A 24590-nucleotide genomic window follows, 5' to 3' on the forward strand; every position below is an offset into this window, starting at 1 on the left:
TTTGAGAGGCACAAGTTAATATATGAATATAAATGAAGTGATATTTTTATAGTTGAGAAATATTGACACCAAATTGGCCTCCTTGTTGATCGTAAGGACCATAGAGCTATGTTGCACTTGTTTTGGGAACCTCATGTTTCATTTGAGTTACAGTGGTCTACATTGCAAAAAAAAAAGGAAAAATAATAAAATCATAAGTTGATTAAAATTTTCTTGGTTAAGTTAATAATAAAATTAATGATACCATTGTAAGTTGTTGACTTTGTGGAGAACTTAAGGCACCCAAAGTGTCATTGCCTCCCTACATAAAAGATAAAATTGTTTAACCCCTAAGTAAGTTTCAGGTCAAGTCACACATAAAATTAAATTGTTATTAGCTTACCATAGATTGTTGATTGTAATGACCATAGAGGCATGTTGTACTTGTATTGGGAACCTCATGTAGCACTTGAGTTACGTTGGTCTACATGGCAAAAGAGGAAAAACAATAAATTTATGAAGTTGGCTACAAGTATATTGACTAAGTTAATGATAGAATTTAGGCTTAATCCTCAAATTGGTCCCTGTCTTTGTCTCGCCGTCTGAACCAGGTCCCTGACCAGAAAAATTTGTGGAAAAGGTCCTCATCAATGCAAAATGTCTGGAGCAGGTCCTCGCCGGAGCCCGGAGCTCCGGCGAGTGATGATTTGGCACGCTGACTGGTTTAATCAATCATACGTGGATTTTTTAAAAAAAAATAAATAAATAAACCAAAAATATTTATTGTTAATTAAAAATGAATAAATAATCCAAATAAGCATTAATTTAAAAATAAGATTAATTACAACAACTTAATCCTCAATTTAAAAAAAAAACCTTATTACAAAACCTTAATTATGGTGTTCTACATCTTCATCATACAACTCCAGAAAATTTTCCAGAACAACACCCATCATCTTCTTCCTCCAACCCAATTTCCAGAACAAAATTTCAAAATAAACCATAACACTAGAACAAAACCACATCAACCCAAAACATCAACCCAGAACACCACCGTTTTGCAGCAAAGCCTAATTTCAGAGAGAAAGAAACCCTAATCCCAAACTCTAAAGCTACTGCATCTCGTCTCCCCTCCTCTGGAACTTCTTCTTCTCGATTCTTCCCATCTCTTCTCATTTCGCTTCCCCTTCGATTTTTCTTTCCAATCAAAAAAATCAAGATAACCAGATTCTTCATCAAGATAACCAGATCACAGCTGCTATAAACTGAAAAATTCAAATCAAAGGTCGACGCAGGTAGCAGAGCTAAATCAAAGCAAAAGTTGCGTTTGAATTGAAGAGAAGGTAGAGAGGTACCTTTCTTGACCTGCAGTGTCCCAGATCTGAGCCTTGACTGTCTTGTGGTCGATGACTGAGAGTCTGTGTTTGGAATACAACACCAATCGTGGACTTGGAGTCCAAGCAGAACTCGTTCATCGTGAATCTCGCTGGAATCTGTGACTTCCCCATCGCAGAGCCGCCAACCAGCACCATCTTCGCGTTCGCATCTCCATACCCTCCTCCACTCGCTGGAATCTGTGACTTCTGGTTGCAGGTTTTCATGGGGTTTTGGTAGGGGGGTGTGGGTTGCAGGTGGTGTTGGGGGTTTCATGGCTCATTTGATGATGATGAAGAAGAAGAATAAGAATATGAAGAGGAGGAAATGAGTTACGGTGTTCTACAGAAATTGGAAAATTAGGTTTTTTAATTGGGAATTTCTGGGCTTTTATGGTGCTCCACCAAGTGTGGCTTAATTTTGGGTTTTTTAATTAACTTGGGAAATTAGGTTTTTTAAATAATTTTGGGTTTTTTAATTAACTTTTTTTTTTTTTTTCTGATGTGTACTTTTTTATTTTATTTTAAATTCCACATATAAATCATTAAACCAGTTAGCGTGCCAAATCATCATTCGCCGGAGCTCCGGGCTCCGGCGAGGACTTGCTCCAGACGATTTGCATTGATGAGGACCTTTTCCACAAATTTTTCCGGTCAGGGACCTGGTTCAGACGACGAGACAAAGACAAGGACCAATTTGAGGATTAAGCCTAGAATTTATAATACCATTATAAGTTGTTGACTTTGTGAAAAACTTGAGGCACCGTTTTTCTTTCTTTTACTAAGTTAGTTCTCCACCCAACTTTTCATACGTTTCGAATCTTATTTACCTTCTTTTTTCTTGAATCTTTTTGCTTGTGCTGAACCATCAATGTTGTTTCCAACCTCTATCGGTGGTTATCAACTTCAGTAGTACTCACTTGTTTCTTTTGAAACTCTAGTATTCGATTCTCTAAATTCTCAACAGCTTTGTTAAGGAACACGATTGTTTCTGGATTTCTCCATGCTTCGGTGGCTATTCTAATAAGGCAAGGATGAATCTTTGCATAACTTTGAGTTGTTGACAAATGGTCATCTTCTTCTGCATGACTAACTGAACTATTAGGCAATTCTCCACTTCTAGCTAACTTTGTCCACCTCTTAAAATACATATTGCTCAGACATTGATTTGAACCAATGACAACATAGAATGCCAAATGACTCAAACTTATAACAAGAGCAACAAATTGACTTCTTTTCCAAATCAAATGAAACTTGTCATTCTCCAAAACCCCTTATCTTAGAAATAACAAAATCAATCAATGATATTTTTACTTCCATGCTTTTTATAGCACATGCTTCAAACAATACATACCCGTGTTTGAATGTATCAAAAATAGTTGGAGTATAAAGTTCGGACATTTGTTTCAAAATATAAGAATATGGGTTCTTGAGCCTTGGAATTTTTTGACGTGCTTCATATTCACATTTTAATTCATTATATCTCGTTTCTTCCAAACGCCCTTGAAACGCTTAAAGAACTAGATAATATTCAAGTTCACATTGATAAAACTTTTTATATCTACATTCACACTTTCGCTAAGTTGAGTGCTTAGCATTCCCAAAGTGAACGCCTTCTTCATATAACAACATGCTTATTTTTCCTTCAAATTATACATTCTTTGCAACCAATCATTTTCCTAAACATCATATTTTGCAATGGGAGTTCTACAACCTTCCTTAAATTGTTCTTCATCTTCATATCCATACATCCACTTCTTAAAGTCGGAGAGAAAATGAGATTCACACTTCATAAGATTTCCTAAGTGCTTGATATCATTTTGCATCTAAGTGTCATGTACATAAAACATGCTAAGTCTTTGGCATGACTAAAACTAGTGCTTCGGCCATTGCTGGAGATTGATCAGTAAAAACAGTTTTGAGCATTTTCTACTTGTGTGCCTCTGAAAATGACACAAAGAGCCACTTGTAAGACTCGGTTGTTTCATCGTAAAACAATGAAGCTCCAAAGATCACTGCTTTCTGATGGTGATTAAAACCAGAAAACACAACAAGTTGTCTATTCGAACTATTGTTGTAATATGTCGAATCAAGTGAAACTACATCACCAAAATACCATAATCAATTAGAATCCTTGCATCTACCCATAACACATTGGTGATTTGATCTTCATCATCTAGTTGATAAGCATAGTAGAAAGGTGAATTTTCAACTAACTTTCTCTGAAAGTATTGTAATATATAACTAGCTCTCCCTTGTAACAAACTCATTTGTCTTCTTTTTCGGAGATAATGCTTTTGATCAAGGAGAGTGTATCCCGAGTTTGATCTCCCTCCCACTTCTTTACTCATCAACTCAAACAACTTCTTTTGTTGTAGACCAACATCATCAGCCAACTCAAGTTGTTGCCTTTGAACTTCTAAAACTTTGGCAGCATATGAGACGTTTCTTGCAAATGTAATATGTGGTTGTGCTACTCCAGAAAGTCATGCACTACTGGTTTTCTATTCTTATTCTTAAGTCTCAACCTTACTTAACAGTTGGTTCTTGTCTCCAGTCTTGGATTGACTATCTTATCAAACAAACCGGCAAGAAGTTGAGCCATCTTTTTTGGTGAGAATATTGCCTCCTCATTCCAAATCTAAATTTTTGAACTTCATGCTCTTTTAACAATGGAGAAAGAAACAAATAACATAGACAAGAACAATATGCATATTGACTTGAACAAATCATTGTTCTCAGACAAAGATTGTGTACATGAAACAGAGGAGATTGTGGAAGAAGTAATCAATGACAACCAAGTGGAGTTGAGTTTTGATTTGAACAACCAATTATGCTTGGACAATGAAGAAACACAAGAGGTTGTGGAAGGAGATATAAATGGAATCCAAGTATAGATGACTTTTAACTTAAACAATGAATTTAACTTATATGATGAAGGCTTTCATGAAACAAAGAAGATTGGGAAAGCAGTACCAAATGACATCTCAGTAGAGGAAGAGGTGGAAGTAAAGTTAAATGATGAAGAAACAGAGAATTTCACATGTATCCTCTCAATTATAATTGTTCTTTTGAATTCACATTTTTATCCCATTAAAAAAATGCAACAACTAGTGTGACTTCCTTATATTACTCCAAATTCAATCTTTTTCTGTTACAAGGATCTAAAATTTTCTCAAATTGTAACTTTACTTCAATTCTTACGTTACTTGCTTAGATAATCCCTGTTATTGCTCTAACAAATTTGGAGCAGTTTTATTGCTTAACTAATTAGGAGTATTTCATGGGTAGCCCCTCAATTGTAAAATTATTATTAATTGTATTGATTTCATAGAGCTTCTACGATATTAAAGCTTGTATTTTTTTTAATTTAATATTGTGCTTCATCCCTTTCACACATGAATTTTTAAAGTTTTATCTCTGTATGTTTCTCTGACTTACTGAATTTAGAGGCAATTGACTCCTCTTGGATTGAATGTCAGTTTCTCATTAACACCACCCTTTTTCTATGTTTCCTTACATTGATCTCATTTTTTAGAATTAAAATTCTTGTTGCTTGATGCATTTCAAAGAATAATGACACTATTATATACTCTGCACATGAAATATAGGGGAAACACTAGCGGGTGGAAGATGCAATCATCGAAAGTTTATGAACAATGAGCAGCGCAAAACATTATCTCAGTTGTTGCTACAACATGCTTCTATTGGAAGGTTACAAAAAGGTGCAACAGAAAAGCTAGCTTCATTATATTCAGTTTCTACAAGTATCATTAAACGCATTTGGAAAAAAACAAAGGAATTGATCGATGTATCACATAGAAAAACGCAAAATTGTGGGAACATGGCCATTGAAAGTTCCATCATGGGTTAAATATTATGATCAAGATGTCGCTAAGCAGAGGACCCCTGATCCTTCAAGAAATAAAACAATAACAAGAACTGCAACAACCTCTGGTTCTACAGCGGTGTCCGATTCCATTGCTTCACTAGCTGGAACATTTGCATTGGACCCCAGAATTAGCAAATTATGTTGGGAAATTTTGCATTGTATGAACTATGAGAATAACTTAGCAGTGGACATAATGAATGTCATGAGTCCTACAAAGCTGACAAATTTTTCTGCGGCTCCTGTACACCTAAGGGAGACATTCATTAAGAAGATAGAGGGTATTTTCTCTTATAATTCTAATTCTGATTTGAAGCGTACTTTTTCTAATTTGATTTGTTTTCTGTTTTATGGAGAATTACAATTTGTATAACTTTGATTTGAAGCATACTTTTTCTAATTTATTTTGTTTTCTGTTTTATAGAGCGTCTACGTTTGGCATGATGCAAGCCGTGATGGATGGTATTAGCAGGAAGGGGGTTGATTTTGTGTTACTGTCAAAACTTACTTGTTGGTCTTTTTTCCTGAATTTATGTGTCCTTCTAGTCTAGTTGGATTTTTCGATATGTGTTTCTTAGTTCCTATGGTTGATGCCTATATTTTAGGTTGCTACTTGATGGAGGGGCGTTTGACTTTTCCATAGTAACAACAAATCCATTCTGCTCCCCCACCAATCAGGCCTAATCAAAGAGTTCAGTATGATTTTGGAACTTCTGCAAACAACAAACACAATTAGCTTATTCTTTAATAAACTCAATCAATTGTATTTATCATATTAAGTGCAATGTAAACCTTATCAGTTGTAAATGCTTCTGTACAATCTATCATGCCATCTATTTCATCTGTTTTATCCTGAAACAATTGGAAATGGAAAAGAGTAAGAATCACAAAATTACTTACAAACTAAATGGAATTACAGATGGGAGAGGGGGATGCAAACTGTTCTAGTATTTTGTTGTTTCATTCAACAAAAACATTAACTGAAGATTGTAGCAAGAATTTGTAATTGCAAATCATTACACAATGTTTAGAACTAGACATTGCTTCATTGAACAACCAAAAAAATTGCATAAGAGAACTGAAAAATCAACCACAACAACCCAGCGTGTCTACCAACAAGTAAATTCATCAAAACCACAACTTCGCAGTATAAGCAGGATGTGAAAAAACAAACACAAATGCACTTCAATTCAATCCTTTACCCAAATGAAATGTAAAAACTGTTCTCCTCATGGAAAACCTTACTGGAAAAAAATAACAGAAGAAGAGCAAGTTATCACCTGAGTCATCAAACTCATCAACGCAAGCAGTGAAGCGATACATAATTCTACTTCATACAAATACAAAGGAAAACACTTCACTGAAACATTGCCAAAGACATATCGGCTGGCAAAGAAGGAAACATGTTCTAGAAAGCAAGTACCATGTTGGACAAAAATTCTAGGGATGCAAACTACTCTAGTATTTTGTTGTTTCATTCAACAAAAACATTAATGAAGATTGTCAACAGCTAGCATTTGTAATTGCAAATCATTACAATATTCATTATAGAACTAGGCATTGCTTCATTGAACAACCAAAGAAATTGCATAAGAGAACTGAAAAATCAACCACTACAACTCAGCGTGTCTACCAACAAGTAAATTCTTCAAAACCACAACTTCATACAGAGTTCTATTTCATACAAATACAAAGGGAGAGTCGAGTTGGATCCAGCTAAATTTTGTGTGGTACCTTTATCCAAGCGAACATCTAATCTATCTTTAGCTTGTTCTCTGGAGTGTCAGTTTCATTTTTATCAATACGAAACTTGTTCAAATCAAAATCTTCAACCACTTTCTTTCCTGTCAAAGTCTCAGTATCTTTTGCACTTGAGTCTTCAACTTTGTTATCCTTCATAATTTTGTTTTCCAAATCTTCGTGTATTCTTCAAAACCATCTAATGAATATGCAACAATCTCTACACTCGAGTGTTTAAGACTTTCGTATTGAACTTCATTCTCATCACCATCTAAAGAATCTTCAACAATCTCTACTCTTTAGTCTTCAAGACTTTCATATTGAACTTCATTCTCCCAATCATCTAAAGAATTTTCAACAATCTATACTCTTGAGTCTTCAAAACTTTCATATTGAACTCCATTCTCCCCACTATCTAAAGGATCTGCAACAACTTTTGTCTCCATTGATTATAAAAAGAGAGTAATTTTATAGAGCAAAGAGCAGAAAAGATGAATATTGTGTGATGAAGAGTTGGATGATATACCAAATGTCATAATTAGTTGGATGAGTAGTAATTAATGGTAGTTGGTAATTAAAATTTTATAATTGAAAACACACAATTAATGAAATGGGTATACATGGAGTAGTACAATACTTTTTGCTGAGTTATTGTAAAAGTTCTTATATTTAAGAACATGAGAAATGTAAAACTAGGTCTTATAAAAATGAACAGAGGGAGCATAAAAAATCATACCTAGCTTTGGCTTGCAATCTTCTTCCATATGATATCAATAATATTGTATTTATCAAAATAAAATACAATTATTATTCTATGAAATAGAATTATGTGTAGTTTATAAACATGAAGAACCTATCTACATTTAAAATGTAGTCATATTTTTTTAGGAAAAAATGACATGCTACCCCACAAGATAGGAAATGTTGCAGCAACAAGAAATACACCAACAAGGAATTGAACAATGAAGAAGACTTGTAGAAGAAGAGGACATACAACAACAAAATAATAGTGATCGTAATGCCGCAATAGAAACACAACAAGAGAAGGATGTTGTACTATAAACACAACAAGAGAAAGAGGTTGCAATAGAAACACAACAAGAGAAGGAGGTTGCCATATAAACACAACAAGAGAAGGAGGCCGCAATAGAAACACAACAATAAAAATGTTTGCTCACCAGAAGAAACCGTCGAGGAGACCAAGAGCAAAATTGAGAAGCAAGCGAAATAACGGGCCATGGAGAAAGAGGTGCACATGCGCAGAAATGAAAAGTAAAGAAGATGATAATTCTTAAAAAGTCGGTGCGCGACACTGCGAGGGAGATGATAACGTGAATTGGTTTTCACTTTTCAGTGAATTGTGTCTTATGTGAATTTGGGTTTTATTTTTTCAACCTTTAGATGCATCAAACGACTGCTATTTAATGTTTAGTTATTTTTTAGGTGTTTTATTGTAGTTACATGATGCATTTGATGGTTAGTGTTACTACTGGAGGGGCTGGACAAAATTATACTGCTGGAGAGGATCCGAATCTGACTTTTTGGGTTGATGTTGTTGAGGGTTAGAGTAGGTGATGAGGGTTTTAGGGTGTTGACCGAAGAAGAACAATATGAAATGGATATGAGGTGGGTGAAGATGGTGATTTTTGTGTTATGGGTTCTATTTATGGGTTAGCTGAGGGCTCTTCATCTTCATGAGTCAATGCAATGCATTTTGCAAAATATAGGAATGCCAGTGCAATAATGATAAAGCTTAAGAGAGGTGAGTGTAGTTTTTCCAATTATTACTTATACACGTGAAATTTTATTTCTAAATAAATATTACACATGTTTGTTGTGCTAGCTCTATTTACACACGTGGAAGTGCCACATACGCCCAACAATGACTGGTACGTGACAATGTGGCCAGAGCTCAGGCTCATACGAGAACTAAAAGTGAGATATTTCCTCAATTAGAGTGATGCGTTCATAAATTTATGTCGACAGGGCACTATATTCATATCTCACCTAATTTACAAGGACCAAAAATATAGTCAACCCTTTAATTATAAAACAAATGTCATGAAATTCGATGTTGTAAAAAATATTGGATATAAATATAAAGAAGTTTTGAACAAACAATGTTTAAATTGAGCTCAAGATTTGCCTGAGTTTTGAAAAACCTATCATTTCTTCTCAGAAATTGGGTTCTTCATAGTAAAAAGGTGAAGCGAAGTATTTTGTACTTGGAATTTAAGCTTTAAAATACATTGGAATTATGAATTTAATTTATATATATTGATGCTAAAAAGAGTTCTATACATACATGATACATCCAATTAGTGACGGATCCAGGAACTATTTGTTGTGCGGGCAATATATATGTGCAACTTCATGCAAATTTATTGCATTGAAAATATAATATATTACTATAAATTTATTTAATATGTATTATGATTGTAGTTTACAAGTTTTGTTATATCTTTGGATACACGTCGAAAATCACAATGAAGACATGATTTTGACAACTTTTCTTAACTTTTGCAATTGTTCACCATAATTTTGGCATCAGAGTAATTTTCTACCGTATAACAAATCACTCATTTGGTTTTAAATAGATTAACATAGATTACAAACTTATTATAGAGATGAAACTACATAGCAAAATAAGAACTTATGACACAAAAATGTTTTGTTAACAATACCTCAACCTTGTGAAATTATGAAGAGATGAAAGAGATATTAGAGATATGTTAAATGATGTGATACAAATAGAAGAGAGATAGAAATATGAATGAATGAAAATGAGAAGGAAGAGAAAATGATGTGTGAATAAATCAAAACCCCCTATAATAATAATAATAATAATAATAATAATAATAATAATAATAATAATAATAATAATAAAACCTATTCATATCTAAAAAAAATTAACTTTACGCCCACAACAATATACGTGACTCCATCTTTGGTTGTGTGGAAGTTGGAGAATTTGTTTTTTGTGGGGCAACAAAATAGTAAACTACTAGTAATATTACATTCTTGTTAGATTTATCTGAAATTTTGGTGGGGGGAAATGTCCTACTCCTCATGAAGGTGTATCCGTCCCTGCATCCAATCATATCTTGCAAGGGGAGGAAAATGACCACACTGCTCGTAAAGACCTTAATCATATCCTACATTATACTCAAGTTGGATCATGTCAAATTAATGCATAAATCAACTAAGACTTCTTAAAATCTATTTAGCAATAAAGATAAAATTTCAATCATTCAAAAAGATGTGTAAGCCTAGGAAATAAATAATTATAATTAACACAATGTATTTTATTGTCGTTATTAGTTTTACATTAGATTTTTTTCATAATATTTTGAAATTATATACTTATTAACTTATTGATAGATTTATATAAAATTGACTTATATAATAGGCTTAATCCTCAAATTAGTCATTATCTTTGTGTCGCCGTCTGAACCAGGTCCCTGACCGGAAAAATTTGTGGAATAAATCTCTATCTTTGAAAAACGTATGGAGCCAGTCCTCGCCGGAGCCAAGAGCTCCGACGAGTGATGAAATGACATGATGACTGTATTAATAAAGCTGACGTGGCATTAAAAAAATTAAAAATTTATTACACATCATATTATTAAGGTTTAATTAACATAAATATATTATGTCTAATTCTAACCCAAATTTAATTAACCAACTTTTTGTTTTTGGGTCTAATTAACCAACTTTAATTCCCCCAAATTAACCCAATTCTCAATTGCATCAAGTCATCTTCATCTTCATCATCCAATCATTTATCTTCACCACAATCAATCTTTCATCTTCTTCACCTTCCACAAACCCATCCACCGACCACCATGAACCCCTAGCCACCAAGCCACCACCATCCAAACCCCAACCCCCTCCCAAGTTATCTGCTAATTTCACATAACACGTTACACATGTAGTGTTTACCTTGATTTTGATAAGTGTTCCATCAGCAAGATTAACCACCTTTGACAAGTACCTAATGTTGCCCCACTTGGAAGCTCATTGCAAGGGCTTCCAACACTAGATTCGTTCTAACAAAGTGAATTTCACAGGCTCCACTTCATCGCATAAAAATACGCCATAGCAAAAAATTCAGATCCAATTTAAGAGCATTTTCCTCAAGCTCAATACAGTAGAGTGGGGTTCAGAAACTTCTGTGAAATGCTTAAGCAAGGACTTTATCAACTGAAAACAAACCCAGCTCAGTGGTACAAAGGCAACTTTTAGAAATTACATTGAACTGTTTCATCATTGTTTCACCCAGGTCTCAAAATTGGAACTTTGAGGTGGGAACACAGAACACTGGGACAACACTGCAAAGAACATTAGGGGAAATCATATCTCTCTTTCCCACTCCTCATTCCACCTCCACCCCAACCCCCAACCAAAACCCCAACCTGCAACCAGATCTGTGAGTCGAAATTACGAGACAACCGAGAGGGAGATCGAAGGGAGGAGAAAGAGGATGGTGACTAAGGGGAGCTCTGGTGATGGGGGGCGACGAAGCTAGCCAGATCCTTTTGGGTTTCCATGGATGAAAGCAGAGGAAGGGAGATCTGGAGAGGAACCAACGAAGCTCTCCTCCTTCCTCACCCACCACCACACATGCCCAGAAACCGTAAATTGATTTTGAACGAAAACAAAAGGTTTGATTGATGATGAGTTTTGAGGTTAGGAGGCAGGAGCCCTAAATTGAGTTTGATGGAAATTAGAGAAAAATAGGAAGAAGAGATGAACCCTAATTTCTGAATTGATGCAATTAGGAATTGAGTTAATTTGGGGAAATTGTCATAAGTTTGGGGGGAGTTAAATTTAGTTAATTAACTTAGGGTTAGAATTAGAAATAATGTTTAATTATTTTAATTATATGATGTGTAATAAATTTTTTATTTTTTTTAAATGCCGTCACCTTCATTTACACAGTCAGCATGCTGCATCATCACTCGCCGGAGCTCGGAGCTCCGGTGAGGACTGGCTCCATACGTTTTTCAAAGATAGGGATTTATTCCACAAATTTTTTCGGTCAGGGACCTGGTTCAGACGGCGATACAAAGACAAAGACTAATTTGAGGATTAAGCCTATATAATAATATAAGCATATAGGTCTATTTAGAAATACAAAACTTTAGTTTTCCGATGTAACAAAAAAAAATACAAAACTTGAGCACAAATTAGCTTCAAGCACATTAATAGATGTAACAATCTTAATAAGATTAAGAGATGTAAAGATCACAATGATATACCATCATTTTCATCTTAGAGAAGCAGGAAACAATATGAGATTAATCTTGAGGACTTAGCAGCCAAAATGTATCTTTGCTTCATTTCTGTTAAGGATGAACAATATATTTGGCTTAGGAAACTTGAGCACATTAGCTTGAAGCACATTATCAATCTATGTAAAAATGTTTTGTTAAGATGTTTTTCCAAGCTTTTTATTATTCAAATGCATGTGTGAAGTGTGCCAGAAGGGGAAACAAGTGAAAACCTAATTTTCACCCAAAATTTTCTTTCCACTTATAAATCATTATAGAGCTTAGAGCATCTCCAATGGAAGTGTCTCATACCAAAGAGACTCTCCCACTATTGTCTCACACCATTGGAGCACATGAAACTTGACAGGCTGACTAAATGGAGTGTGTTACTGCAAAAACTTTTCTCTCACTACAACAACAGTGTCTCTAAAAAAGGTCTTCATATAAGATAAAAGAAGAAATACTATTATATTTGGCTATTTGCTCATGGAAAAAAAACTGTATCATTCAAATTGTACAAAGTCATTCGATTATGTAACAGTAAGAAAAAATCAATATCCACAACTCTTATGCACCAACGTTCATATTATACAACGGTAATATTTCGTACAATTTTAACGGTAAAAAATTGTGTTTATAAAATAATGTATTGAATAGTGTATTGAACACAAAATTCATACAATTGAGCTCCAAGTTTTTACACAAATGGATCCCAATTAATTTAATTCAAATATGTTTTTTAATTGGATGCAAAATTCTCAATCCTCCGGTGATCAAAATTCTCCAATTTTTTCAAATTCTCATCATCAACCAAACATGACAAAATTTTCCTATGGTTCTATTTCCTGGTTTCTTTCATCCACAAATGCCAACTATGGGTAACCATTTTTCAATGTCAAGCCAGCCGAGAGGTACAATTCAATTTGCAACACTCAATCCTGCCATGTTTAGTGGGGCTTCAATAGAAAGCATTGCTGGAGATTCACCAATAGGACATACCAGAGTCTCACGTTCTGCCTTTTTCACCTCTAATTGGCGCAGTAAATGTTACTCTCATAAGATAAGGTTCTCAATGTAAGATTATAAACTTTTGATTCAATCTTGGCTAAATATTTTGAAGGACTCAATTAGGGGCAATAATAAAAAAGCAGGTAGCTTTTTGTTAAGGATCAGAGGCAACTATAATGAGCATTACTCTCGTTTACGAGAAAGGGGAACAAATGCACTAAAATATTGTTGGCAGAAGATAAACACCATAGTTCAAAAGTTTGTCGAGTGCTACAAACATGCCTTCGGAAGGAAAAAAAAGTGGTAGCTCTGAAAATGATGTCACCAATGAAAAAAAAACTAGTCGTTGAGACGTTATATATACATAGACATTTGTATATGTTTCATGTTATAACATCTCACATTCTAATAACTTTGTGTGCATCTTGTTACTTCTATATTTTCTTCCAAATGGATCCTTATGATTCAGAAAGTGATGATGAGCTTGAGTGGAAATTTATGGAAGATGAATTGGATGATCTTGAAGCTCAAGAAGCATATATTCAATTCATGATTGATAAGCTTGCACAATAAGAAGGTAGAAACTTTAACAATTCAAGACGTCAAGGAACTCACATAGAAAGGAGTCGTGAGGAAGAGCACGTTTGATTGTGGAATAACTACTTCTCGGCAAGTCCAACATACACAGAAGGTCAATTTCGACGAAGATTCTGAATGCGAAGGGATGTATTCCTTCGAATTGTGGAAGCCATTGACAACAATGATGACTATTTCCAGATGCGAGAGGATGCAACATGTAGAATGTGTCTTTCACCATTACATAAATGTAATGTTGCAATTCGTATGTTGGCTTTTGGGTCACCAGCTGATAGTGTGGATGAGTATGTGCAAATTGGTGAAAGCACTATAGTGGAATGTTTGGTCAAGTTTGTTACAAGAATAAACGAGGTATTTAAGCCAAAGTACTTGAGAAAACCGAACAACCATGACATCACACGCCTTATGGAAATAAGGGATGCACGTGGGTTTCCCAGTATGTTAGGAAGCATTTATTGTATGCACTGGGTTTGGAAAAATTGTCCTACCGCTTGGAAATGTAAATTCTGTCGAGGAGATCATGGCAAACCTACAATCATCCTTGAAGCAATAGCGTCACAAGACCTATGGATTTGGCATGCATTCTTCGGTGTTGTAGGTTCAAATAATGACATCAACGTCCTCAATCAATCTGATGTCTTTAATGAGGTTTTGCATGGGCAAGCTCCTGAGGTACAATTTACATTGAATGGAACCACATATGACACATGATACTATTTAGCTGATGAAATTTATCCAGAATGGGCAACGTTCGTCAAAACAATCTGAAATGCCACAAGGAGAAAAAAGAAATTTGTTCACCCAACATCAAGAAGCGGAAATAAAAGATGTGGAGTGGGCTTTCGGAGTACTCCAATCACGTTTCGCAATTGTACGTGGTCCACCACGAGCTTGGCACATGTATACATTAAAACAATATAATATATGGATGCAAAATATTACATAACATGATTGTTGAAGATGAAAGAGCAATGTATGGTGGCAATAGTGATTTTTCGTATGATCAACCGGAGAATGACGCCTCAACACCTGAACTATTTAGTGGCCATCCTCCTGGTTTTGCAGCGTACCTACAAAGGAGAGCACACATTCGTCAAAGGGATATACATTGTCACCTTCAAGCAGACTTAGTGGAGCATATTTGAGAGTGTTTCGGACGTGAGAACAATAACAATCAGATTGCATTTTAATTTCATGACATTGTATTCTTCTAACTTTTCATAATTATTATAAATTCGAATTTTCTATTTTCTTATTTTTTTTACTTCAAAGTTAATTAGAAATATAATTAATTGAAATGAATATAAATAATAAAAATATAAAAGTGTGATGTTGATTGTGAGATCTACTAGAGCAACTTTTAAGAGTTGCTGGGTTGAAGTAAGAAGTTAGTAAAGTGGTCTAGATGATGTGACACTATGGAGAATTGTAAAAGAATGATATAGAATAAAATGTAGACACTTTAATGAATGTGATGGATAAAGATGCTCTTATACACCTTTACCTCTTTGAACCCACGAGAACGGCAAGTCTTGGAAGAAAATATTAGGTTTTATTTTGAACAGTATGAAAAAAAAAAGAATAATTAGCACAAAGGGGTCTAAAAAATTAAATTTAGGCTTTTGGGGTAGTTTTGGACAGGTGGAATGGTGACGCGACAAGAGTTGTAAGCATTTGCAAGAAAAGTTGCGAATGATAATATGACAAAATAATAAGTGACGCGGGCTTTTGTGGAAAAGTTGCAAATGACAATAGGATAGAAGAAAAGTGATGAGGGTATTCGCAGGAAAATTTGTCTTATTATACCATTCACAAATTTTCCTGTGAATGTTGACTACCTTTGCCACGCCACCATTCCTCACTTTTTCTTTTGTCTTATTACCATTCACAATTTTTCCTGAAATGTTGACTACATTTGCCACGTCACCATTCCACTGGCCAAAACTACCTTAGAAGGCTAAATTTAATTTTTTTAGACCCTTCTTTTTTTTCACATTACTTAAAAAAAGCAAAAATATTATTGTTTAATTATTGTTAATGATTATTTTAAATTTGCGTGGGTACTCTCTCTAATGCACAAGGATCAATCTTTTGAGAAATTCTCAATATCCTACTGTAAGAGGGTGCAAAATGGAAAGATTTTCTTATATCTTCTATCAAAAGTGATCATGTTGGTGAGGTTGATAATACAAATTTCAAATCCTACTATGAAAAAAATGACATCTCTTACAATTTTCTGGCTCATAGAATTTCACATCAAAATGGAGTTGTAGAGAGGAAAAAAAGATCTCTCTATGAGATGGCTGAAACTATATTTCAGGAAGACTCATTACCTAATAATTTGTGGGTAGAAGAAATTATCACCTCATGCTATATTAAAACAAAATATTGTTAAAACCAACACTAAGAAGAACTTCGCTTGAATTGTGGAAGGGAAAAACTCAATATTTCATACTTTCATAATTTTTGTTGTGAGTGTTATATTCTTAATCAAATTGTAAGATTTTTTCAACAGCTCATAAAACATACTTTCTTGGATATTCTGAAAAAATAATCCACACAACCTGTAGAGTTTACAACTCTATAACCAAAGTGATGGAAGTGGTTCACAAATCACAATCACAATTAAGAGATTCATTTGAAAATCTAAAAATCTTTAGGGCGTGTTTGATTACAGATTTTAAAATCTGTTTTCTATTTTTATAAATTTTCAATTTTAAAAATCTGTTTGTTTTCAAAAACTATTTTCAAAACCAGTTCTGTTTTTGACATTACAATAATAAAACAACAAAAAGATATTTAAATGCAGGAGAAATTTCTCTCAACCATTTAGTGGTTCTACGGGTATAATTAGGATCTTTAGATATGACATTTTTCTCATGTCTACTCATGTGAAAATTTTATGTTTATCTTTTTTTATATATGTATTAAATATGTATATGTATAAGTCTCTGAATGATAGCTTAAGCAGTAAGAGTTATGAAATATGTGAGTTGGGTGTGAAAGGTCTAGAGATCAACCCTTGAAAAGTGCAATTTATTTTTTCAATGTAAAAAAAATGTATATGTGTAAGTAAGATCTTTAAAATGTTATCTTTCAAAAAAAAAGGTCTTTAAAATGTTTCTAGATACACAAAATTTGAATGTGGAAAAATATAAAAAATTCACAAACCCCATCATGTACTCGTATCGACCTCCAATCATGGTCATCCAAATCTCATAATTGGCCATGAGTCAATGAGTGGAACGTTAAATGCAGCCAGCCCGTTGGGTCGTGTCAGGCTCTAAAGAAGCCCAGTGGCCACCAAAATCCATCATCTGTACATTCAAATTGACGAAACTACCCTTTCTCTCTCAACAAAACAAACAATCTCCTATAATTTCAAATCTCTCTCTCATTTCCACTCTGTCCTCCAGAAAAAGAAACAGAAAGAAACGAAAAACCACACACCATTTTCACGACGCCCTAGATTTCCTCCGAGGATGGCCTTCATCTCTTTCCTCGGCAGAGTCCTCTTCGCTTCCGTTTTCATCCTCTCTGCATACCAAGAGTTTGTGCTTCTTTTTCTGCAAATTTTCATAGTTTTTTTGTTGATTTGTGTTGTGTGAATGTTATTGTGTGGTTTTTCGGTTTTGGATGAGAATTTGGATGAAGTTTGTGAATTGTGAGCATGTTTTGTTTGTGTAGATTTGGTTGTTGTTGTTGTTGACTTTTTGGTTGTTGGTTGTGGTAGTTGGACTTGGATCTGTGACGTTGTAGATCTATGTTTGTTTTGTCTTGTTTGGTCAACCGTGTTTTTGAAGCTACGTTGACAACGTTGTTATGTTGCTGGATGCGACTTTTCATATGAACATGTTATGCTCTGGCTTGGTTGATGTGCAAGGAATCAGATTCTCTTCTGTTTGGAGCAAACCTGCTAGCATGAATGTTGTTATGTTTGGAGCTGGATAGCAACTGTTTTCATGGTTTTATTATAAATTTGTTTTTGTGTGTTGAATTGAATTAAACTGGTTAGTATGATGGTTATTGTTTGGAAGTGAAATGTGGTTTGTTAATGTGACTCAAATCGGATCAGAAATGATTTAAAGGATTTTAATGATGAACAGTCAATGTAGGTAATCCAGCAATCATCTAGGGATTCATCTTCTATCTTGTTTCTGAGTCTATTTTTTCACAATCTTAATAGCTGAAAGTGATCTCTCTGTTGTAGTAGTTGAAACAGGTGAAGTCTAAATCAAAGGATCATTAAATAATTTTATTATTTTTTGCTAACATTAACATAACTCAGGAGTTGTTTTTTAATTTTATGGGTGGGGCAGTATATAATTATTAGAAGAGGGTCAAGGGATAAGTCCAATAAAAAAAGCTTTGCACATAATATAATAATGAGAACAATATTAAGGGATCGGAGCATGGCTAATTTAATAATATTGCTAAAAAATAACATTACGGAACTCTTTGAATTATTAAAGTGAACCAGCTTAACACTTCTGAACTCTTTTACTCAATATTCATGGAGGAGGGGTGGGGGGCCATGGCCCCCAACTTGCCACCCCACCCATCCGTCCCTGCGGTTACTATATGATATTACTGGCTAACATCTAAGCTAGGCATCATGTGATAATGCATGCCATGCATGGTACAAAAGAATGGGTGACATTGAATTTATGACTGGTTGTTATATGCACAATTTTAAATGCAATATTAATAAATTATTTGAATTTTAATCATTCTTTTTAACATACAATAAAGGGTAGTTAATTTGTAGCCTTGGGTATCCAGTTTGTGTTAAATACTCGGACTTGGAGGGAGGGCCTTGCATCTCATAGTGCTGGAGAGTGCAAGGGTCTATTCGATTCTATCAAGATTGCTAATTTACTTGTTTGCAGCATGATTACTAATTTACTTGTTTGCAACAAAGCTATTATGGACAATGCTGATAAATGCTCTTGGGCTACTAGTTAAGGAAACAAAAGTGGTGGAGCATTTGAAAGAAATTAAAAGCATGTATTAGATATTCCTTAACTATTACCCTTAGGCCCTAGCAAGACCTTTTTTGCATTGAGAAATACTGTCTTTGAATTTTTGAGCTGTAAGTGTCTGATGTTAGTCGTTATGTTGAATACTTGCCATAACCGCTCAGTGTAATGTGCAACTGTGCAGTGACTTGGAAGAGTTGATGGTGTTGTTTGCTTTTGCTTACTTTTTAATTTTTACGCCAAGAAGCTGAAAGCAATACACCTAGTGGGGAAAAGCTTTGGTTGTTTTTTGTTTGTTTAGATGCTAGAAACTATTCTTTCTATTTGACCTTTTAATTATGGAGGAAAGCCTGACAGCTTTTAGTTTCATTTTTATTCTTCATCTTCTCTTTTTGTAGTGTAGTCGAATCTCTTGCTTATGTGTCTTATGTGTTTTACTATAGATTCAATGAATTTGGAGTTGATGGTGGACCTGCTGCTAAATCACTCAGACCAAAGTTTGATACCTTTACATCTCGAGTCCATTCCCAAGTTGGCTTTCAACTTCCAGAGATTGATGTTAGTCTCTCTCTCTCTTTCTCCCCCCCCCCCCCCCTTGCGTGTGTGTGTTTTGAGGGAAACTAGATCTTTACCCAGGGGAAACATCCTGAGTTTATTTGTAATTGAGAACTTACTTAATTCAATAATTAAATTTAAGTAATACGATCTCATAGAAATGTAGATATATTTTGAAAAATGCTTGTTCCCTTCCATTTACAAAAGGAATATGCCTGGTCAGTAGAAAAAAAAGAATGAGGACAAGATTGTTAAATTAAGAGTCTGGTATGAACTATGTAGATGGAAATTGCATGTAATGTTTTTGCATTTCTGTTATTATGGTATAGGTCTGATTTCATGATTAATGGTTGATGAAATATCATTATTAAATAATATTTCTACCTTAGTTAACCCACTGGTTTAAACTAGGACATGTCATGTTAGATGGACAAAGTGTTAATTGATATTAATTTTTCCGTTATCCTTGGGGCTTATTGGCGCTTGTCATCCTAAGGTTAGGGTTCTCAACTGGCGAGATTATAGTGTTTGGGTTTCCATGAATGATAAAATAGAGAAGACAATTAATAGAAGTGTGGATCTGGCATGGAAAATGAAAATGTTTTGGGTGGGCTGTGGGCAGGGGTTGGGATGTTAAGAACATCACCATTGAGGATAATTGATTTTCTCGGATTATAATTGTTAGCATATAGCACATACTCAGGTTCTCCCATCAAAATGTACGTAAATATAGACGGTGCTTTCCTCTATATGCATATTACATTATTGTGTATGCTTGAATATTCCCTGATAATAATGGTTTCATGAACAGATCAAAGTTTTAATTGCTGGGGCTATTGCTCTGAAGGGTGTTGGAGGGCTTCTTTTCATATTTGGCAGCTCTTTTGGAGCTGTGCTGCTGGTTTGTTGATAGATTTTTCCATTGGATTTCACATTTATCTCATGTGCTCAGTATCTAAAGTTTTTTTTTGGTTGTAGCTCTTGCATCAGTTGATTGCTACTCCAATCCGCTATGATTTTTACAACTTTGACAATGAGGATAAAGAGTTTGCTCAACTTTTCATCAAATTTACACAGGTCAGGGCAGTGAGTTATTTTTTTTATTTTAAATTATTTTCATGCCTATGTGCCCAAATTCAAGCTGTTACAATTATTTATTAAATATAATTTACTCCTTGCAGAATATGGCTCTTTTTGGGGCTCTTTTGTTTTTCATTGGCATGAAAAACTCCATTCCCAGAAGACAGCCCAAGAAGGCTCCAAAAACAAAAACCTATTAGTAGCAGTGTTGGAGGATCACTTCAAGGAGTGTCTGAGGTTTTTCCCTGGTTCTTCACTGTATCCGCTTGGGTATTCTGGTTCAGAGTCAATCCCTTTTGAGCTTTGTAATTTTGGCTTCACTCTCAGATTAAATTACTGGCTAGTATCATTGTTATTATTTTTCATATGATTTGGAAGCACAGGGTTAGGAAACTATGTTTCAATTGCTAAACTTGTCTTTGAAAAGGTGAAAACAATAGGATTAGAGGCTTTGCGCTTACTACAGGGTGCCAATTTCATTACGTTCCTGTAATTTTGATGTGAGGTCCTCAAATTCTGGCCCTTTGTTACTATTTGACATAACTGAGTTCTCCACCTTGGCCCTTGAATTTTATGTTCCTCTTCTGATTTTTCTTCTTTTGGTTCGTATAATACCTTCCTGTTATATGGTGATCCTTTTGAATTAATTTAAATGTATGAATACAATGTCAAGAGGCATGCTGATGGGTCAATAACAAGGTACAAAGCGAGACTAGCAACCAAGGGTTACATCCAAATTGAAGGTCTGGATTTCCTCAGTACCTTACCTCAAGTACCAAAAACTACCACCATCCGAGTTGAAGGTCTAGATTACCTCAGTACCTTATCTCCAGTACCAAAAGCTACCACCATCAGAATGATTCTTGCCTCAGCTCGTTGATGGCACTCCACCAATTTGATGTCAATACTGCTTTTTTCTTTGAGATTTGCATGAGGATGTCTGTCTGACAATTCCACTTGGGTTTTCTTCCACTAAATCCACTAAGTGTGTAAGCTTTTGAAGTTACCTTTATGTACTCAAACAAAGTAGTATGAGAAATTGTCACAATTACTCCTCCAATATGGATATGTTCAAGCACATGTTGATCACTCTCTTTTCACTAAGGGTTTTGTCACAAAGAGAACCACTACTTCTTTTACATCATTACTTGTCCATGCAGATGATGTGCTTTTGATAGAGGATTCCTTCATTGACTTCTCTTTTAGTAAACAAGTGTTTGATCAGTCCTTTGACATATTTAGGAGCTCTCAAATATTTCTTGGATCTTGAAGTATCTTTATTTAGGGAGGTATCACTTTATGCCAGGGAAAGTGCTGTTTCGATCTTCACTCAGATTTGGGTTGTTTGGTTGCAAAACGGTGAGTGCACCCATTGATTCAACAGTCATTTTCATCAGGATCAGAGTTCTCCCTATCCTAAAGTTGCCTTTTATCGTTGCTTACTTGGTTTTAGTGATGCCGATGAGGGTGGATGTGCGGATTCTTTTATCAGTGGCTATTGCTCCTTGGTTCCTCTCTTGTTTCATGCAATTCTAAAAAGCAAGTTACTATGAATCATTCGCCTTCCGAGGCTGAATACAAAGCTTTAGCCACAACCACTTGTGAACTACAATGGTTATCTTGCCTTCTTCATGATTTGCACATTACATGCACACGACCTGTTATTTTATACTGTGATAATCAAAGTGCATTGCATATTGCTGCTAACCCAGTTTTCCACAAATACTTAAAGCACCTCGACATCAATTGCCACATTATTCATGAGAGAACACCTGTTGTATTGATGAAGTTGCTGCCAGTTTCTTTAACCAAACAGGTTGCCCCTTGTTGCCTAGATTTTTCTTGCAAAATATCTCTAAGCTGACTATGGTGATATCTACCACCCTCAGCTTAGGAGGGTATTACTAGAAGAATAGGAAATAGCATTAAGTCATTCAATTCATCAGTTATAACTAACTGATTCGTTTTCTGGTGTTCTGATACACTTTTCCCTCTTGGCCATTTCAATTTGTTACTTTTTATTACTTAAGAGTTAGTTATGTGATGTGTGCCTAGGCTGCTTAGAGTATTCTGTCACACTACACTATATGAAGTAGCATGTGTATTGACCCAGTTAGATTGAATGAGAATTCATTTTACACACATTCAAATTATAATGAGTTTATATTACTATAACTCCTGCATTTTAACCCACACTAATCAATAGTAAAATATCAAAACCTCAATTAACATATGAATCACTTAAATCATATTGAATAAAAATGCAATTTAAAAAGTCCAAGTTCACATATCAATGTTAAACTTTCATGTATCTGTATTCTGTGATGTGCGCTTGTGACACAGCGGAACGCACAAGGGTTTACAAACACAAAACCCTAAGTAACAAAAAACTGGAATCCACCAAGATTTGAGAAAATTCTCGTTTTTTTGATTGTCAATAAAACTGAAATAGGCTATGCCTTACAAGTCCTTAAATAGGAAAAGAAAATATCTTAACAAAAAAATAAATAATATCCTAAAAGATCCTAATTGAAAATAAAAGATTCTAATTGCAAATAAATAAGTTAATAACCAAAAAGATCCTAATTCCAAATAAATAAGTTCCTAAAAAAAATTAATAAGATCCTAATTACAAATAAATAGAATTACTAAAATACTAAAATTATCCTAAAAAGCTCCTATATCAGCTTGAGTGACAAATTTGTTGCTAGGGGGTGGGAATCTACTAGGTCAATATTAGGCAGTACAAAAATTGGGGTATTTACAAAAGTTAGGGTGGTGATACTAGCAATTAGGGCGGTGTTAAAAATTACAAAAATTACACGAGAAACAAATAGGCTGAAGTAGTCTTCAACATGGCCCTTCACGTGTCACTTGAGACAAAAACATCAACATAAAGCTCTTTGTTTTTGTTTTTGTTTTATGGCCAACAAAAACATATAGCTACCGATGTAGAACGGCTACCTACATTAAATCCGACAGTTACACATATATAATATCAGGACTAGGATAATGTCTGAGAATTTTCTCGAATTATTTAATATTAAATTTTTTTTATGTCTATCTCTATTCTTTTATGCATTCACATATCTCATCTATTTAATATATATAGACACAAAACTCCAGCATAAAAACACATGAGAAAATTTTCAGATGACACGATCCTAATTTAAGATAATACTCTCTTCGGTTCTATTTATAAGCAACAAAAAAAAAAAATTCACATAGTTTAAGAAATGTAGTAAAACTAGATAAAAGGATTAAATTTGTCTTGAATCAAAATAAACTTCCAAAATTACCCTTTGTTATTCGTGTTAGAAAGTGGGAAAGAGAGAGAATAATTAATGAGACATATTCTACAATTTAGAATTAATAAGGGCATCATTGGAAAAAAATAATTAATATAGCTCAAACTTTCATTTGGTTCTTATAAAAAAGACCAAGATTTTTCTTCTCTTTCATACTTATAAATAGGACAGGAGAGAGTACTGTCAAAGTCCTGAGGCAGAGTCGTGATCAGTTCTACAATCATTCACGTGGGTAAGAAATAAATGAGTTGAATTGTTCCAAAATATCATTAATGGATGACATGACACTGCATTCAGAAATGAATCAATCGACGAACGGATAGCATTCAACACTGCTTTTAACATAGAGGCTAGGACGTGTAAAGATATTCCAAGCTGGTAGTAGACTAGAAAGTGTTAGGAAATAACATAGAATCATAGATGCGGAAGAAGTAAAATAAACCAGGAGCGCAATTAACAACACAAGAATATTACGTGGAAACTCCAAAACCGGAGAAAAAATCACGGTCATTGTCTAAACCGACAACCAGAGAATAAACACTATGTGAAAATTGTTACAACACATAGACTTCACTCTCAACCACCCCATGATCCCAGTACACCCACACTCTCCAAAGTAAATATTTGAACTACATCTCACAATGCTCTAAAACAAGAGCATAAGAGAAAAAGAAAACACAAGTATAAACTTAAAGTGTTTTCAGGTGCTACATCTTTGGTGTTTTGGTGTGTTGAAACAAGGAGCTTGAGATCCCTATATATAGTCTTGGACCCTCCCACCCCTCACTAATCTAAGCGATGTGGGACTT

At 34.5% G+C, this 24590-nt stretch overlaps 2 protein-coding genes and 1 pseudogene across 2 annotated transcripts; 2 read left to right on the forward strand and 1 right to left on the reverse strand.

Moving 5' to 3' along the window:
• Nucleotides 1-2609: 2609 nt before the first annotated feature.
• LOC130719644 (protein FAR1-RELATED SEQUENCE 5-like) lies at nt 2610-3242 on the reverse strand (annotated as a pseudogene).
• Nucleotides 3243-13976: 10734 nt separating this feature from the next.
• LOC130719646 (uncharacterized) lies at nt 13977-14570 on the forward strand. Its single transcript, XM_057570257.1, has 2 exons — nt 13977-14295; nt 14458-14570. The coding sequence occupies exons 1-2, from the start codon at nt 13977-13979 to the stop codon at nt 14568-14570; spliced, it is 432 nt and encodes a 143-aa protein (XP_057426240.1).
• A 2624-nt stretch (nt 14571-17194) lies between these two features.
• LOC130717984 (uncharacterized) lies at nt 17195-21042 on the forward strand. Its single transcript, XM_057568406.1, has 5 exons — nt 17195-17409; nt 19282-19396; nt 20205-20294; nt 20372-20470; nt 20575-21042. Exons 1-5 carry the CDS (start codon nt 17342-17344, stop codon nt 20671-20673), a joined length of 471 nt encoding a protein of 156 aa, XP_057424389.1. The 5' UTR covers nt 17195-17341; the 3' UTR covers nt 20674-21042.
• Nucleotides 21043-24590: the final 3548 nt, after the last annotated feature.

Source organism: Lotus japonicus, chromosome 5 (assembly GCF_012489685.1).
Source record: "Lotus japonicus ecotype B-129 chromosome 5, LjGifu_v1.2".
NCBI classification, from domain to species: Eukaryota; Viridiplantae; Streptophyta; class Magnoliopsida; order Fabales; family Fabaceae; genus Lotus; species Lotus japonicus.

Coding starts and splice junctions, on each gene's coding strand:
- LOC130719646 (XM_057570257.1), top strand. CDS start 13,977: ATGCGAAGGGATGTATTCCTTCGAATTGTGGAAGCCATTGACAACAAT. Junction 14,296..14,457: donor GGATGCACGTGGGTTTCCCA/GTATGTTAGGAA, acceptor TCGGTGTTGTAG/GTTCAAATAATGACATCAAC.
- LOC130717984 (XM_057568406.1), top strand. CDS start 17,342: ATGGCCTTCATCTCTTTCCTCGGCAGAGTCCTCTTCGCTTCCGTTTTC. Junction 17,410..19,281: donor ATCCTCTCTGCATACCAAGA/GTTTGTGCTTCT, acceptor GTTTTACTATAG/ATTCAATGAATTTGGAGTTG. Junction 19,397..20,204: donor TTCAACTTCCAGAGATTGAT/GTTAGTCTCTCT, acceptor TTTCATGAACAG/ATCAAAGTTTTAATTGCTGG.